This window comes from Caretta caretta, chromosome 9 (genome assembly GCF_965140235.1).
Source record: "Caretta caretta isolate rCarCar2 chromosome 9, rCarCar1.hap1, whole genome shotgun sequence".
In the NCBI taxonomy this organism is placed as follows: domain Eukaryota; kingdom Metazoa; phylum Chordata; order Testudines; family Cheloniidae; genus Caretta; species Caretta caretta.
In genome coordinates, this window is record NC_134214.1 from 31,781,374 (window position 1) to 31,798,208 (window position 16,835).

The 16,835-nt window shown below is 42.1% G+C and overlaps 1 protein-coding gene across 1 annotated transcript in view; it reads left to right on the plus strand.

The window, feature by feature from the left end:
- The window catches only part of SLC9A9 (solute carrier family 9 member A9), a 316,631-nt gene that overhangs the window by 178,829 nt on the left and 120,967 nt on the right, over positions 1 to 16,835 (plus strand). Inside the window, exon 12 of the mRNA XM_048864122.2 lies at positions 8,166 to 8,319. Within this exon, the coding sequence (XP_048720079.1) occupies positions 8,166 to 8,319 (154 nt within the window). The remainder of the gene's footprint in view (positions 1 to 8,165; positions 8,320 to 16,835) is intronic.

Genomic DNA, 16,835 nt, shown 5'->3' on the forward strand with positions numbered 1-16,835 from the left:
AGAGGTGTATCTTGTTTTGCTAGGGTGTATCTTTTACTTATTTACACACACCCACGCAGACCCCTATTGCTATGTGTTTACATTAGAGAAGGCAAAGTCCAAGAAATTTTGTTCAATATCTTCATAAATGATCTGGAGGATGGTGTGGATTGCACTCTCAGCAAATTTGCGGATGATACTAAACTGGGAGGAGTGGTAGATACGCTGGAGGGCAGGGATAGGATACAGAGGGACCTAGACAAATTGGGGGATTGGGCCAAAAAATCTGATGCGGTTCAATAAGGATAAGTGCAGGGTCCTGCACTTAGGATGGAAGAACCCAATGCACAGCTACAGACTAGGGACCGAATGGCTAGGCAGCAGTTCTGCGGAAAAGGACCTAGGGGTGACAGTGGACGAGAAGCTGGATATGAGTCAGCAGTGTGCCCTTGTTGCCAAGAAGGCCAATGGCATTTTGGGGTGTATAAGTAGGGGCATAACGAGCAGATCGAGGGACGTGATCGTTCCCCTCTATTCGACATTGGTGAGGCCTCTTCTGGAGTACTGTGTCCAGTTTTGGGCCCCACACTACAAGAAGGATGTGGATAAATTGGAGAGAGTCCGGCGAAGGGCAACAAAAATGATTAGGGGTCTGGAACACATGACTTATGAGAAGAGGCTGAGGGAACTGGGATTGTTTAGTCTGCAGAAGAGAAGAATGAGGGGGGATTTGATAGCTGCTTTCAACTACCTGAGAGGTGGTTCCAGAGAGGATGGTTCTAGACTATTCTCAGTGGTAGAAGAGGACAGGACAAGGAGTAATGGTCTCAAGTTGCAGTGGGGGAGGTTTAGGTTGGATATTAGGAAAAACATTTTCACTAGGAGGGTGGTGAAACACTGGAATGCGTTACCTACGGAGGTGGTGGAATCTCCTTCCTTAGAAGTTTTTAAGGTCAGGCTTGACAAAGCTCTGGCTGGGATGATTTAATTGGGGATTGGTCTTGCTTTGAGCAGGGGGTTGGATAGATGACCTCCTGAGGTCCCTTCCAACCCTGATATTCTATGATTCTATGAAATGTGCCTTGCACTTGAAGTGCAAAGTTGTGAGGTTTATGATAGTCCTTAGTTCCTGTAGGAGTTCATTCCACAACCTTGGACTGTTCCCCAAAAAGTTCTGTCCCTTGCACAGATTAGCCTTATTCTTGTTGTCGAGGGTTTCATTGTGCCAGAGGAGTGTAGTTGTCACCCCAGTCTTTGTCCAGGAGCTTTAGATGGTCTTTTAGATATCCTGGGCCTGGGCCATGGAGCGCTGTGAAGGTAAGGACTAAGACCTTGAACTGGATTCAGTATTCATGGGAAGCCAGTATAGAGAGTGGAGGTCAGGTCTGATGTGTTCCTGATGTCCATTTCTGATGCCTTCAACCCAGTGCTCTGAGGGTGGCATTGGCATTGGAATCATCCAGGGGTGATGCTTTCCAGGACTATCCAGGATTGTGAGGCACCTTGCTACCACATGCCCTTAGCATGAGGAAGCCTTATCCATGCCTACTGGGGGTCAGCTCCCCAACTCCACTGGCCACGGACAACACAAACACTTCCCTCTAGGCCTTGCTGGTTTGTTTGTTTTTAAACAGTTTAGCAATTGTCACACTCCAACCCTTGATCCTGCCAAGCATCTCCCTGCAGTGTCCAGCCCCTAGTCCACTGGACACTCTCAGTATTCACAGATTTGCTGCTTCCAGAGAAACAGGACATGCCACCTAACCAATTCCACCACACATCACCACTCTGCTGAACGCCCAGCACTTAGATATGTTTATAGTGAAAACAAATATGTTTAACAAAGCATAGTTTCAATAGCAAGTAGAAGTGTTGGAAACAAATGGTTACATATGAAATAGAATCATAACGTGCATTCTAGAGCCTAGACTTTAATATCTAGATACTCTCATGCCTCATAGAGTAATAGTCACCCAAAATCCTGGCAGTGCTGTGGCCAGGTTTGGCTGTGGCCTCCTTTCGTGAGATAGACATGCTGTCAGCTTGCCTCTTGCGTGAAAGATCCTGTGTGTTTCTTTGCCTCCCTAGATTTACCAGTCCCGTCCTTTGTCTTTATTCCTAAACAGAACACCCCATGCTGTTTGCTTAATCCTGTCAATCTCTACTTTTTTTTGTGGCTCAGTCTATGAATAGGCGTACAGTACACAAATGACCAGACAAGGAGATAGGTGTCTGTTATCTTGGAAGAATCTCTTTCAGGTGATAACCTGTCTTAATTCCAAGACCTTAAGAACATAATTTTAGCATAGATATCTAACTCCTTAAATATTATCTGTACATACATTTTGCAATGATTACAATGACAAGCGGGCTACTCGCTCTGGGTAGAGACCTTGCATGCTATCCTTTGGTGAACTGCTATGCAGATATGACCCAGTTCCCTATAAAACCCTATACACATTCTGTGTCTTCTGCAAGTTGTCACCAAAAGGTCCCTGGGTCACACAGGCACTACTTGAGTTTTAAACAAAACATGTGCCCAGTTAGTATGTGACTGAGTTGTAGCCGCCTGTCTTTTTCCAATATCTCTATTGGTCTTCAGCTGTGCTTTTCTGTCCTGTTTACCAGTGGGAGGCTTGTAGGACATCTGCTGCAAAGCCAGGGCAATCCAGCTACTGCACTAATGATGTAATTGGCAGAGGGCAGGAAGTATCAGTAGGGCTGAGCGTGAAAGACAACACACAGAAGAAAAAGAAAAAAGTGTGTACACAAGTTGGCATATATACACATATGCACCCAGTATTAAAGTGAACTTCTGTAGACACTAGTGGGAGGGAAGTGTTCCCCCAGATTTCTAAAGAAGTGGTCGATAGGTGGGAGAAAATTGGGCAATGAGTGAAAAAACTAACAGTGTGTGAGATTGAGACCCCCAGAAGTACATACAGAATGTCTTCTTGTCAGGTGAATTCCCCTCATTCCATACATGAGAGAGCTAGGCAGCCCTGCAGCCTGTTCCTCTGGGCCCCACACAGGGCTCTCTGTGGGTGTGAAGGTCATATGAGGTGTGTGCAGGGACTGGGTGGGGTGGGGCAAGTTGGACACACGTCATCCTTCAGCCCCATGGAGCTTACGTAGAAAAGCTATTACAGGTTTTCCTTGGAGCCCCTCCCCTGCTGTAGGATCCCTTTTTAAACAAAGTCTCCAGCTATACAGACCCACCCAAGTAGTGGTAGCTGTGTTGCAGCGGAGTCCTGCTGCCAGAGGGGACAGCAGGGGTGCCAGGAAACAACAGAAATGTGGAGCAGTTGTCAATATGGTGTATCCCAAATCCCTAAGTGTTGATGAGGGGGAATCGCTCAGCAAAGGGTTCCTTCAAGAGTTCCTTCCACTGAGCTTTATCACAGGGAGGGGGTGATACAGCCCATTGAATGTTTGAGTTGTGAGAAGTAAAACCATCTCGAAGGGAGCTGAGAGAGATCCTTCTTTCAATAAACTGTGTGTGTGTGTCTTAAATGATTTAATTCTGACTGTTAAGTATTAAGTTTCTTCGTACAAAAAGAAAAGTGTCTTAGCAAAAGTTTTTCCAACATACGTGCTAGCGTAGACATGGCCTAAATCATTTGAATTGCTGGAGTGTTTTCTAAATGGAAGTTGCTTGAAAAGAAGATTTGTTTCTAGAGTGCAGCAATACACACAGCTGTGAAAGCTTTCACCAAGGTACAGAACAAATAACTCAGTGCATCTCTGACTGGCTCTTAACTGATAGACAAAGAAGCTTTCATTCCTCTGACCTGGTCTACACTGAGGGGGAGTAGGGAAAAATTGACCTAAGATACGCAACTTCAGCTACGAGAATAGCATAGCTGAAGTCCATGTATCTTAGATCGACTTAGAATCACTTACTTTGCGTCCTCGCGGCGTGGGATCGACGGCTGCCGCTCCCCCAGCGACGCCACTTCCGCCTCTCGCCCTGGTGGAGTTCCGGAGTTGACAGCAGAGTGATCGGGGATCAATCACTACCTGTGGCCCCAGGCAGAGCAGCCGTAAGTGCTAATTAGACTTCTGGAGAAGCAAACCGAAGTAGCTAAAATACTGGAATAACATTTAAAAAGCTGTTGTCCTTAACTAAACAATAGCTGTTCTTTTAGCTGAAGAATTGCAGCTATTACAGGAAATATGACTTTTAGTCCCATTACTGACTTCTCCCTAGGAGTTAGTACACAAGCTGTTTGTGGACAGAAACATGTTATGAGCAAGGTTCCACCAGAGTTTCTGAAGCAGTACTGAACACACTCTGCTCCTGCCTACTCAGGGAGTTAAACCATCATCTACATCCATTGCTGAGATCATCATTGTTATCCAAGGTTGACCCTGGGATTTTCAAAAGTGCTCAGTATTGGCCTAATTGCTCACTGATGTCAGTGAGGGATTTACCTTTGACTGCAATAGGAGCAAAGTGAGGTCCACCGAGAGTGCTTTCAAAAGTCTCACCCTAAATTTCCTCGGGAAGACAAAGTTCAGATTTTCTTCCTACTTCTCTGACCTCTCATTCCTTCTTCCATGACCACATAATCTAAGTTGCCTGACATGGCCAGGCGCCACATACTAATCAGTCATAATCATTATAGCTTGATTACAGACTTGATAAAATTTAACAGCAAAAAACATTGCAATATTTAAGGTTGCTATACTCACAGTTCATGAAATCTCTGAACTAAATGTATACAGGCCACTGTATATAAACATCTTTAACTCTATTCCTATATCCCTATCTGGCCTCAAATCCCTCTTAAACCACTCCCCTAAGATTGTAACCAGTCTGGGCTACAAATTCCCACAAAGCAGCATGCATATGCTGCATACAGCTCATAGAACCAATCATAGACTATTCTGCTGCTCACCCACCCATTCATTATGCTAAGCATCTTACCCTTCATATCCAGACCCGTGACTTGACCCTCCTTTGTCTCATCTGTGCTCCTTGATCAGAGCACCTGTCACAAGGTTCTCTACTCACCCCTGGGGGCAGGCATTTCTTTGCGGCTCACTTGAGGATTAACTCTCGACCAGGCTCCTCTTACTGTTGTTCACCCTTTGCGTGCTTCTCTCTCTGATTCTCTGGACTTGGTTGCTCCTTCTTCATGTGTTGGCCCTCCGTCCAGGTCACTATAGTTTTCCCCTTTCTGGGGTATCAAAGTTTCTCCATACAGACTGTCTCAGGCAGTCTTCTAGTTCATTGCTAAGACTGTGCCACTTTCCCAGTGGCAGGAGGAACACAGGTCTGCCCACTACTCCAGATTCCAGTTCAGGGACTCTTGAATCCATGGCCAACTCTGCACTGTCCTAAGCCTTGCTGTTATTTCCCTGAGCTGTTTCCAACTCCACCATCTCTCTGGGTATGCCCATCCCTCAGGGGCAGGCTCACAGAGATCTACTTTCCCTCTGGGTTTTCTCTTTTTCCCCTCTCTAAGCCCAGTGAGAAACTGCAGCCGCCTCCTGCCCTCGCTGCATGGCTTTATGTGAGCTAGACCTGCTTCTGCTCAGCTGGGCTCCATCCTTAATCAGGGATTGCTTTATCAAGCCTAATTCTCCTCTAGGTATGGTCTAACTGATCAATTAATCCCTTCTGAGCCACATTGACCCTTTTGTGCTAGTGTGGGGTGAACACCCCATCACACAACCATAACATATCACATCTTGTTTTCCATACTCAGACCAGAAACAGCAACTTTCCCCTATCCATTGTTCCACTAGGAGGCAAAATGCCCTAGTCTAGCCCATTTCCCCATAGTATATGTACTGAAAATCCCACTGTACTGCACCTTCTTTGTTCACTTTTCTACTGTAAGTCAGAGACCCCACTTTCCAAATATAGACCATAGATTCACCTTTCTCGCACACTCTCTCTCTTACTCATGTGCACACATTTACGTGCGTGCGCGCACACACACACACACACACACACACACACACACACACACACACACACCCTCTGTTCTGCAAAGCTTTGGAGCATCTTAGGTTTCCCATAGACTTCCTAACTTACTAATTGGGCCGACCAGGAGCGTGTGCAGAAATTTAACGTTGATCCCTTTTAGGGGGACATGTTCTGTGCCTCCCCACCCCAGGTCTGACAGGAGCTAGCTCTTCCCTTCTTCCCACCCCCCACTCCAAAAGGAGCTCACTCTTCCCTCCCTTCCTCTATCCCCCTCCTAAACTAAGGGAACCAGATCTGCATATAATATTCCATGTGCTGTGGCACCAGGGCTATGGAGAGCAGCACTATCAGCTCCCTAGTTTTACATGAGGTCTTTTGTGTTGGTGTTCAGTTGGTGACACTCTTCCCAGTGAGTCAATAATAAACCAACACCCAAATATGGTGTATAGGGTAGATAAAAAGTAAGAACAAGCACTCCCAAGCGCCAGAGATGTTAAATCTGGTGTCACTGACAAATTTCAATTGAGATTATTCCGTTTTGCTTGTACGTGTGATGCTTCTGCTTTTGATTGGATACAGAATCCTTCATTTGTTGTACAAAATGTTGCACACTGTTGCTTGTGCTGTTAAACGTTCTACTCCAAAGATGATTACATTTCTGCAGTGGGTGAAATGTTCCCCATATAATCCTTACCCACCTTGCGAGGGTGATTGATATGAGGCTTAATTTGTTAATATTTGCAAAATGCTTTGTGCCCTTCATAGGAATTGTTATATTCATTTAAATGTTCTCTTTGCATTGATTTTTGTGTTTCTCTTGAAAAACTAATAACGATTTTTTTTAAGATAAAAGGAAAGCATTAGGGAAGTTCAAAATATTTCTATTATGCCCCACAAATAGTGCTTTAGTTTTTGTTTTTTTGTCTTGTAATGTATCATACTATGAGGTCCTTTTTGTTTGCTTATTACAACCCTAGGGGGCTTTTTTAAACTCAAAGTTAGCTGTTTCCCCCCATTTGTATCTTTTGCTATTGAGTCAGTCTCTGTAGGTGGATACATTTTACATTTATTGTAACATTTCAAATGCCATGCTATATAATAGTTTTAAAACTGCATTTATTGTGCATCTTCTATAGCAGGCATTTAAACCTCTCTCTAAAAACTACTTATTAGTCTTTATTTCTTGTGCTTGTTCTTAGCACAAAAATGATTTTTTAAATGATTATATTTCACTTGGCCACAAACAAGGAATGTCCTAATGGACCACATTCTGATATCCTCATTCATGTTAACTACTACTTAATTCCATCAATGAGACTACCCAAAGGATTATGGTGCTACTTAACATGAATAAGGGTGTCAGAGTCTGGCTGTTGGAGATTATTCCTGACATAAAGAACTATATGGATATAAAACAAATGTCTGATTAGTCTGTAAATATCAGGATGGTTTCATTGTGAAATTCTGCAAAGCTGATTGTGTGTGAGTTAAATACCGTCACATCAATTAAATGTGATTTAGTGTCAGTTACTGGAAGGCTCATAGTCTGACTATTTGTAGTGTGTGCGACTTTAATATATAAAATGTCTGCTTTTTTGTTTGAAATATGAGGCCATGGTCAAAAAATGTTTTTTATCACTTGAGAAATTTCAAATGGTGGGAGGGCTCCCCTTTTCTTTTCTCCTTTTTTCCTTTTATTTTTTAATTTGAACAGAGATTTCCCAATATCTAATTTCTCAGTGAGGACTAGTTACTTTGACATGTTTGCAGAAATTTGCTTTACAAATAGTTGCATTATAGACATGAACACAGACTAAATTCTCCAGCCCAGGTAAGTTCAGCAGAGTCCAAGGAAGCCAGGGTGCTGAAACGAGGGGTACTGGGCGTGCAGCAGCACCCCTGGCTTGAAGTGGTTTCCATCAGATACAGGGTTGACAGTTTTGTTCAATGGCTTCCAGCACCCCCACCATTCAAATTATTCCAATGCCATTGCTGGAGGCAGCAACATTTCATTCCCTGTAGCAACATGAATCTTCAGGCCAGATGTCCTTATTTGGGCAGAAGACACTGGTATGGTGGAAGCTATTGTAGCAGCCATGGAGGAGATGAGCATTCTGTTTCTCCCCCATTGCTATTTAGGCCCATTTGTTTAGGTTTTTCACAAGGAATAGGACTGGGGCTGGAAAGAGTGAAATAGTTTTATGTCCAAGCATATTAAGTTGCCATGCATGTCTCTTTTCTCTCCCAGGTTTACGTGGTGCAATAGCGTTTGCACTGGCTATTCGGGACACAGAATCTCAACCCAAACAAATGATGTTTACTACAACATTGCTTATTGTGTTTTTCACAGTCTGGGTTTTTGGTGGGGGCACCATGGCGATGCTCACATGGCTTCAAATCAGGTTAGTGTTATCTGACAATTATTTAATACCGTAAAATAATAGAATGGCTCTGGCCAACCCCTGAACTTTTCAATACTCATTGTTCTCAGTAGAGATGGTTACAAGCCATAAAGCTTGGATCTGGCTCTGAAAGTCTCCAAACTTCAACAGGGTATGGATAAGTGTTCTCCTTCAGATCCATCTGATAGGGATAGGTCCAAGGCAAAAGGGGCAAAATGCTTGGGGTGGGGGAGTTTGTCCAAATGTCTAATTCAAGCCCATCTCTGATTCTTAAAGGTGTGTTTCTCTACTGTTCTTTAAACTCACTATTATCATTAAATGCTGACAAAGTGTGCTTGGCACTATACAAGATTAAAAGATATAGATACAAAAACAGTTCCTGCCCTAATCAAAAACTTGTTCACAAAAATGCTACACGTAACTTCAATGCTTATCAAAACCCCTTCCTGGAAACTATTGCACAGCCATACTAGTGACACAGACAGGCAGATAGCAAAATGTATGCAAGAAATGCGCTCACCCAGGTTGTCAAGGGACAATGGCAGAATCTCTTGGAACTGTGCACACATATATACACACAGACTCTTATGTCAACATCAGGAAGAAGGAAATTATCATTTTATTTATTTAATTTTGTTTAATTTCTAATTGCAAAGAAGTGATATTTAGTCAGAAATGTGATATGCGCTTTGATTGAATGCTAATGAGCATTTTGTATAATGGGTACATCATATTTGCTGTCAAGGTTCCCTCCCCACTCTGAACTCTAGAGTACAGATGTGGGGACCCGCATGAAAGACCCCCTATGCTTATTTCTACCAGCTTAGGTTAAAACTTCCCCAAGGCACAAATCCTTCCTTGTCCTTGGATGGGTACTGCTGCCACCATCAAGTGAGTTAGACAAAGATTCAGGAAAAGGACCACTTGGAGTTCCTGTTCCCTAAAATATCCCCCCCACCCCTTCACCCCCTTTCCTGGAGAGGCTTGAGAATAATATACCAACCAAATAGGTAAATCAGATTCTTAAAAAACAGAACTTTATAATAAAGAAAAAAAAGTAAAAGAAGCACCTCTGTAAAATCAGGATGGAAGGTAACTTTACAGGGTAATCAGATTCAAAACACAGAGGATTCCCCTCTCGGCAAAACTTTAAAGTTACAAAAAACAGGGATAAACCTCCCTGTAAGCATAGGGAAAATTCACAAGTAAAAATAAAAGATAAACTAACATGCCTTGCCTTATTTACTTACTCTTTTTGCAATATTGAGAGTCATTTTAGGATGATTTTAGGAGAAGGCGTTTTCTGACCTGATGCTTCTCTGCTTCCCCAGAAAACTCACAACACAGAGCACAAACAAAGCCTCCCCACACACACATTTGAAAGTGCCACATTTGGTCAGGTGCCAACCAGGTTATTTGAGCTTCTTAACCCCTTACAGGTAAGGAGGAATTCTAGGCTACCTTTAGCTGTATGTTTATGACATTTGATATTTCTGTTTGGAGCTCATTTCAAGAGATGGGATGTCTTAAGCGTGATGGATCAAATCCTCTCTTCAGTTTCATTCATGCAATCCTGGAGTACTAAGTGGGGTTGCACAGGTGTAGCTGAGGACAGCCTTTAGCCCAGTACATATTATGACATATCTCTAACTATTCCCTCTGGTCACCTTTGATTCCTTGACATCAAAATTGAGGGAGACTATATATGAGCTGATTGCTAAGCACAGTGCATTCCGTCTCAGAGGTTATGTTGCACTCCTCAAGGCTCTGACAGGGAAAAACAGAGAGACATCTGTGAGCTATGGGAGATGCAAGTACATTCTGCCATGAGGTAGAACAGGCAAAATTTTAAATTATTCTTAAGAAGAGTGATCAGTGGTGACCACCTCTGTGTAAGGAGGTTTAATATCCAAGGTCTTTCAATTCCTGTTGTCTCTTTTTTCTATAAAATGCCAGCAAACACTTCTGTGGTTAATTCTAAGGTGAGCTGGTGTAAGGGCAGGGAGGTCTCCCTGGCCAGTCCCCTGTCATCAAGCACCATGCTGTAGGTGAGCCCTTGCCTCAGCTTCCCCTCACCCAGGGTATAACTAAGTCCAAGCAGGCCTTTCTATTATTTATTTAACAGAAAAGACCAACACAAAAAGCTTCAGTTAGCTACTGCACTGGAAACTCTCCACCCCTGGCTTAACCAGTCTTATGTCTCGTCCCTCCTGCCTGGAATTTGGGTCTGTGCTGGGCATTCTGCTGGATGCCAGTCTTCCCTGACCAGTGCTTCACTCTCTGCTGAGCTAGAGGTTACCCCTTAGTAGCTCCCAAGGCCCCTCACTCACTTTATTCTCTTGAGCTGCTCTGGTCCCTTGCCTGGGAGCACTTTCTCTTTAGGCCTGTTCCTGCTCTCCATGACCTCTGCTCTCCTGGGAGACACCACTGGGAGTAGCTTCCTACCCAGCCCCCCCCCCCCCAACGGATCCTCTCTCCTCAGGTGGCTTCCTCTTCTCTGGGGCTTCCTGACTGAGCCCTCATCAGCCTGTATTAGGCCCAGATATTCCTTGCCTAATTAACTGTTAGCCAGCTACTCAAGCAATTAACTATCCACTGGTGGATCTGGGTTGTCTCATTTTCCTTAGTAGAGTGTAGCTGTGACAGGAAGGACTAGCCACTACAAGTACATGCCTAGCATCTTGGATGACTATGTATTCAAGGTACTAGCCCCTCCCGCTGCTAGCACTGCTGTGACTACAGTCTATTTTTAGCATACTAGCTTGATGAAAGCTAGCTTGAGTGTGTCATCTTGAGCTGGGAATCACAGCCCACCTTGGACACATCTTGAATTGTAGTCATGTCCTAAATGAGAAGGACTCCTGCCCTTGGAAGCAGATTTAAGAAGTTCAGGGATGGGTCCAGATTACTTCCAGCCTCCCTCTTAGAAAATAGTTTGGCAGCAGTAGCAGAACAAGAGGTGAGATATTATGGTCAACATTTTCAAAGGGGAGCCACTGATTCTGGGTGTCCCATTTCATAGGTAACCAAGCTTTAGCCACCTTAAGGCCTGCTGTGCCAACTGCTGTAATTCATGAGTAGAGGTTACCCTGTGAATTGCAAAAGTTACCAGAAATTCTTCATGCGTCTCCTCCACCTTCTTTATTTGTGCAGCATTCAGCCAATGATTTGTTACTTAATGAGTTTGCTCCTTTATTGTGAGAGTTTTTAAATGACATCATGTTGATGGATATCTATGAGAGGGATGGGTGGGTGGGTAGTGAGAGAAAAGAGGTGAAAAGGAAAGTGGGGAAAAGTATGTTTACATTTTTTGATACAATGTAATATCCATCATGTAGTGATATTTTTGTTTTTTTGCAAAGCAACTTTTAATAATGAGATCCTAATGCCATTTCTGAGTTCTGGTTATTTCATAATACATTCAGGACTCTCTGCCATAGCTTATAATGTCACCAGATAAAACCTTAGTGGCGTTATAGTCTTGTAATTCACAGTTGCTTAGCATTTATTCTATATATAGTGTATGCTTTGCTTGTTTACAGAGTAATGTCTGATTAACAAACCTTCATGTCAGACTGTTGCTGTAAAATACCAGCTGAAGATAACTAAATGGGAGCCTTAATAAAGAGGCATAGATAAAAAGCTTGCAGACAAAATCAGGACTAGCATACAAATATACTGTATAAACATAAAATCCTGGCATGCATATATAGTATGTGAGCTTTGTATTTCCTCAATACTTTGTTTGTTTTTTTTAATCTCTCATCTCCTACAATGTCAGCCAAGTTCATTGCAATTTAGATATACACCTCAGGTGTCTGGCATCCTTATCAGACTTGCTACGGTTTCAAAACAGTTGTTACACAACCCTACCTCCAATTAAAGCAAGTGGCAGCAAAAACTGGGGCTGATCAGGAATATCCTGATTCAATCTTGTGAAGTGAAACATTGCTTAAGATAGGAGAAAAAAATATATAATGGTTACACATCTATTTCCCAGGACAAGTTTAGAACCCTAGATATCTGCCCTCATCTAGTTTCTTGGAAATTCAAGCACAGCTTCTCATGTGCCCTTACCGATATAAGCAGCCTCATTAACTTCAATGGTTCTGATCCCATCAGTCAAGACCACCCATGAGAGTAAGGGTCTTCAGGATCCTAAGTTAGTGGCTGATAGTAGATTTTAAGTAAATGTAAGTATCTTCCTGCTCATCCCACCCTCATTAGCTCTTTCACCTACTGTCCTTTCCTTAATGAAACTTCAGAACCACTGAAGTTGGATAAAGAAAAGGAATACTTGTGGCACCTTAGAGACTAACAAATTTATTTGAGCATAAGCTTTCGTGAGCGACAGCTCACTTCATCGGATGCATGCAGTAGAAAATACAGTGTGGAGATTTATATACACAGAGAACATGAAACAATGGGTGTTACCATACACACTGTAACGAGAGTGATCAGGTAAGGTGAGCTATTACCAGCAGGAGGGGCTGCGGGGGAAGGGGGATGGAGTGGGATAGTAACTGTCCAGAAAAGATAGCTTCTGCCCAGGACCCCTGATTTCAATGGGAATTAGGTACCTAAGTACTTTTGAGGATCTGAGTCTGTTTCTAAATTGATTGATTAATAAAATAATTTAGTCTAATAACTAAGGCTGGGATTTTCAGAGGAGCTTAAAGGAGTAGGTACACAATTCCCACTGAATTTCTTAACTTCATCAACGTCATAGCCCAAGAGAGAGAGTTCTGTAGGAATTTTGTATTTAAAGAAAAATGTGGTTTTGATGCGCCTGATTTCTCTTCCCGATGAATATTTTGAATCAATTTCACATTTATTGAACTTTAACTGGTTTATCTATACAATGATTAAATAGTTACCCCCCTGGGGAATTCAAGCTATGATCACTGAGGTTAGTTGGATGAATTAGATCTTATCCTTATCCATGTAAATATTCCTCTGTGCACATATAGCCAAGTGGGACAGGCTAGTAGCTTAGCAGCATTGCTCCAGTCAGTGGCTCAGGGGATTCAGCTCTTTCCTATCCCAGGCTGATTGAGTCTAGCCAGGTCACAGAGAGGTTGTGCTTGAGTTTAGACAGGTTGCATAGAAACTAATCTACGTGCAGGTAAACAATAATAATCAATAATCCTTTACCCGATGATATTAAAAATAAGCAAAAATATTTTGTTTCACATTTATCAAAAACAGTCTGTTTACTGTACAAATAACGTACTTCCAAAAGCTGTCCTCCCTTCCCATTGTATGCTCTGATCTCTTCCCTCCCTGGCACACCATGGTGTGTTGTAATTATTTATTGGGTTATTGGGTTCTTTATTGGATTATCTGTCTAATTTACATTGTAAAATTGTCAGGGCAACAACCGTGACTTCTTGTATATCTGACAGTGCCATGCAAACTAGTGGTGCTATATAAATAATAATCTCTGTGAAAGGCAATCTGTTTCAATGATATCTAGCAAGTCATCCATCTCTCCCTAGATAGGGAACTTTGATCATATTTGTTTTACTAGAGTTCAGTCTTCTGTAAATATAGCCTGTCACTCCCTTCTTTGGAGGAAAGAAGATGACGCACTTCCAAAGATGAGTCTTACAAAATAATTTTCTTCTTGTCTACAACTACATGTGCCTTCCCTGCCCTCCGATTTTTTCACCAAATTGCCAAAATATATAGTCTGATCTATGTCAAAACAACCTGTGTGTCACCGATGTGGGCTCCCTCAAATGTTCCACTTCAGTCAGCAAAATGTCAGCCAGGTGATAAAAATTTCTGCAAAAGAATTCCATATACTTCCTTCGCCCCCAAAATGTGTCAGTTCCATATTCTCCTCACCACCCCATGTCTATCCCAAGAGCAACCAGTGCTATACGTTGTACCCCCTTAGGACTCACTGGCTGGTCTGACAGTCTGGTGGGAAGAAATTGTCCCTTGGCTAGTGTGGAGAGTTGGTTGGGAGCCTTGGATAGTAGCAAATGGTTGAGCAAAATGTGGATGTGGGAAGGGGTGAGGGAATACTCAGGTATCCACTAACCTTACCAGGACCAAAGGTCAACTCTGTTAACAAAAGGCTTGCGTGTGTCCCAGGAGCCCCCTCCATCGTTGTCAATGTCCAGAACTTTCAAATTCAAATTCAACCCTTAAGTGAGCAAGTGCAACTACATTGAAAGACTTGTGCCTGCTTACATAAAGGCTGATTTTTGGTCTAACCAAGATGCTCAGTGCTTGGGAAATCACGTCTTTCAATCACAGAAACTGTTCTGATCATTTAAACATTTCCACGCCCTAAAATACAATGTTAAAAAGAATCCACGCCAGTCAATGTAATCATCATGGAGGCAATTGTACCTAATGGCACGGCTAAAAGAGTTTAGAAATGTAGTTCTTCCTTATGTTACACTGCATGGCAATATTCCATCTTATGAACATCAGTGTTCAGTTTATGGATAAAGTATTGTGATTACCTCATGTTTCACCAACACACACGGAGTGACTTACAAAAATGTGTGTTAAAGAGTTCTCGGGGAGAAAAAACAGGCTGAATTATTTTTAATCTTAGTTTTAAAAGAATGTGGTCTAATTTTTCAAAAGTTACCAGTTATTTTAGATTCCTGGGTGCCCAAAGTGAGTCATCTTAAGATGGTCTTATTTTCAGAAAGAGATGAGCACCTTCTGAAAAGCAGGCCTTATTAAGGTTTTTCAAGTTGGGCACCCAAAATCTCTAGGCACTTTAGGCCTACATACTCAAATGTGTTATAATTTACTTAGTTACCAACTGGCTTTCTGAGAACAGAATTGGTTGCATCAGATACCTAAACATTACTTTGTCCTTTGTTTTATCTGCATGGTGTAACAAGAAAAAAAATGGCCATTTCTTCCCATTGTGATAGGCTTGTAATGTGCTGGTCTTGGCTGATAATGGGTGAACCTGTATCCATGTGTGAGAAAGATACCACAGTATTTCAAAAGCAAAACAAAGAATATGGCCATTTAATGAGTTCACAGACCAATTGAAGCATTCAATAAATGTGTCTTCAGAGTTGTTGGGTATTAACTGCTAATGCTTTTAGATGTATGTTTTCCCCTCATTCTTCCTTACTCAAATTAAAACAGCAAACTACATTTTACAGTAAATCTCCAATCAGTGATTTGGGGATAAAGGATTCTCCTGACAGGCAGAGCAGAAATACAAAGCTATTAATAACACGTGTCGTAAAAAAATATTGTTGTGCTAGATCATCACCCCTTGTGCAAATATTTGTCAAGGGACTTCTAGACATTTTGTGTAGCTTTTTGCAGCAATTCTTCAATGACTCAGAAGCATTTATTCAATGTTCTGCAGTCTCTATTCAAAGAAACACTAAGCATTATGAAACACTAACTTTTTAACAATGTCTTTGTGGTCATGCCCCATCTGTGTATATTTGATGAGGTCTCTTTTTGATTATTAATGAGAAATACTTCAAAGTAAACAAAAATAATTGCTCAGTCTGGGACATGAATATCGAGAGAGGTCATTGAGATGTTACTCCAGGGAATCCACTCGTTCAGGAGTCTCAGGTTCAATAATAGATGTATTTCCCAATCTCAGCCAATGGAAGAAAGAACAAGTCTGTGACAGATGACATTGATTTTAGATTAATTAACAGTGTAAAATCACTGAAATCAAGTAATGAATCTGTAAACCGGGGGGTCATGCCCTATGACTGGAGGATTGCTAAAATAGTACTAATTCTTAAAAGGGGAAGAAAATGATCCAGGAAACTACAGGCCTGTTAGTTTGACCTCAATTGTATGCAAGGCCTTAAAACAAATTTTGAAAGAGAAAGGACACAGTTAAGTACATAGAGGTAAATGGTAATTGGGATAAAATACAACATGGTTTTACAAAAGGTAGATTGTGCCAGACTAGCCTGATTTCTTTCATTGAGAAGACAACAGATATTTTTAGACAAAGGAATTGCAGTAGACCTAATCTACCTGTATTTCAGTAAGACATTTGATACAGTTCTGCATGGGAAATTAGTAGTTAAATTGGAGAAGATGGGGATTAATATGAGAATTGAACAGTAGATATGGAATTGGTTAAAGGGGAGACTACAATGGGTCATACTGAAAGGTGAACTGTCAGGTTGGAGGGAGGTTACAAGTAAAGTTCCTGCAGGATCAGTCTTGGGACCAATCTTATTTAGCATTTTTATTAATGACCTGGGCACAAAAAATGGAATTGTGCTAATAAAATTTGCGGGTGACATAAAAAGTTAATCTGTTCCTGGGGATCTCATGCTGTATGCTCATATGCTGGCAAAGGACAGGGGTGGTAAGTGGAGAGAAAATCAGTCTGACTAGTAGGATGGGCTGTGTGGCTAACTGTTGGTGTGCTGAAAGGTAGGGCAGAGAGAGAAGCACAGGTCTGCAGGAGTGGCAATGGCTGCTCCTGGTGTACTGTTGGAAAGGGCACCCACTGCTCTGGCTAGAAGGATTGGGCCCATCTACAGTCC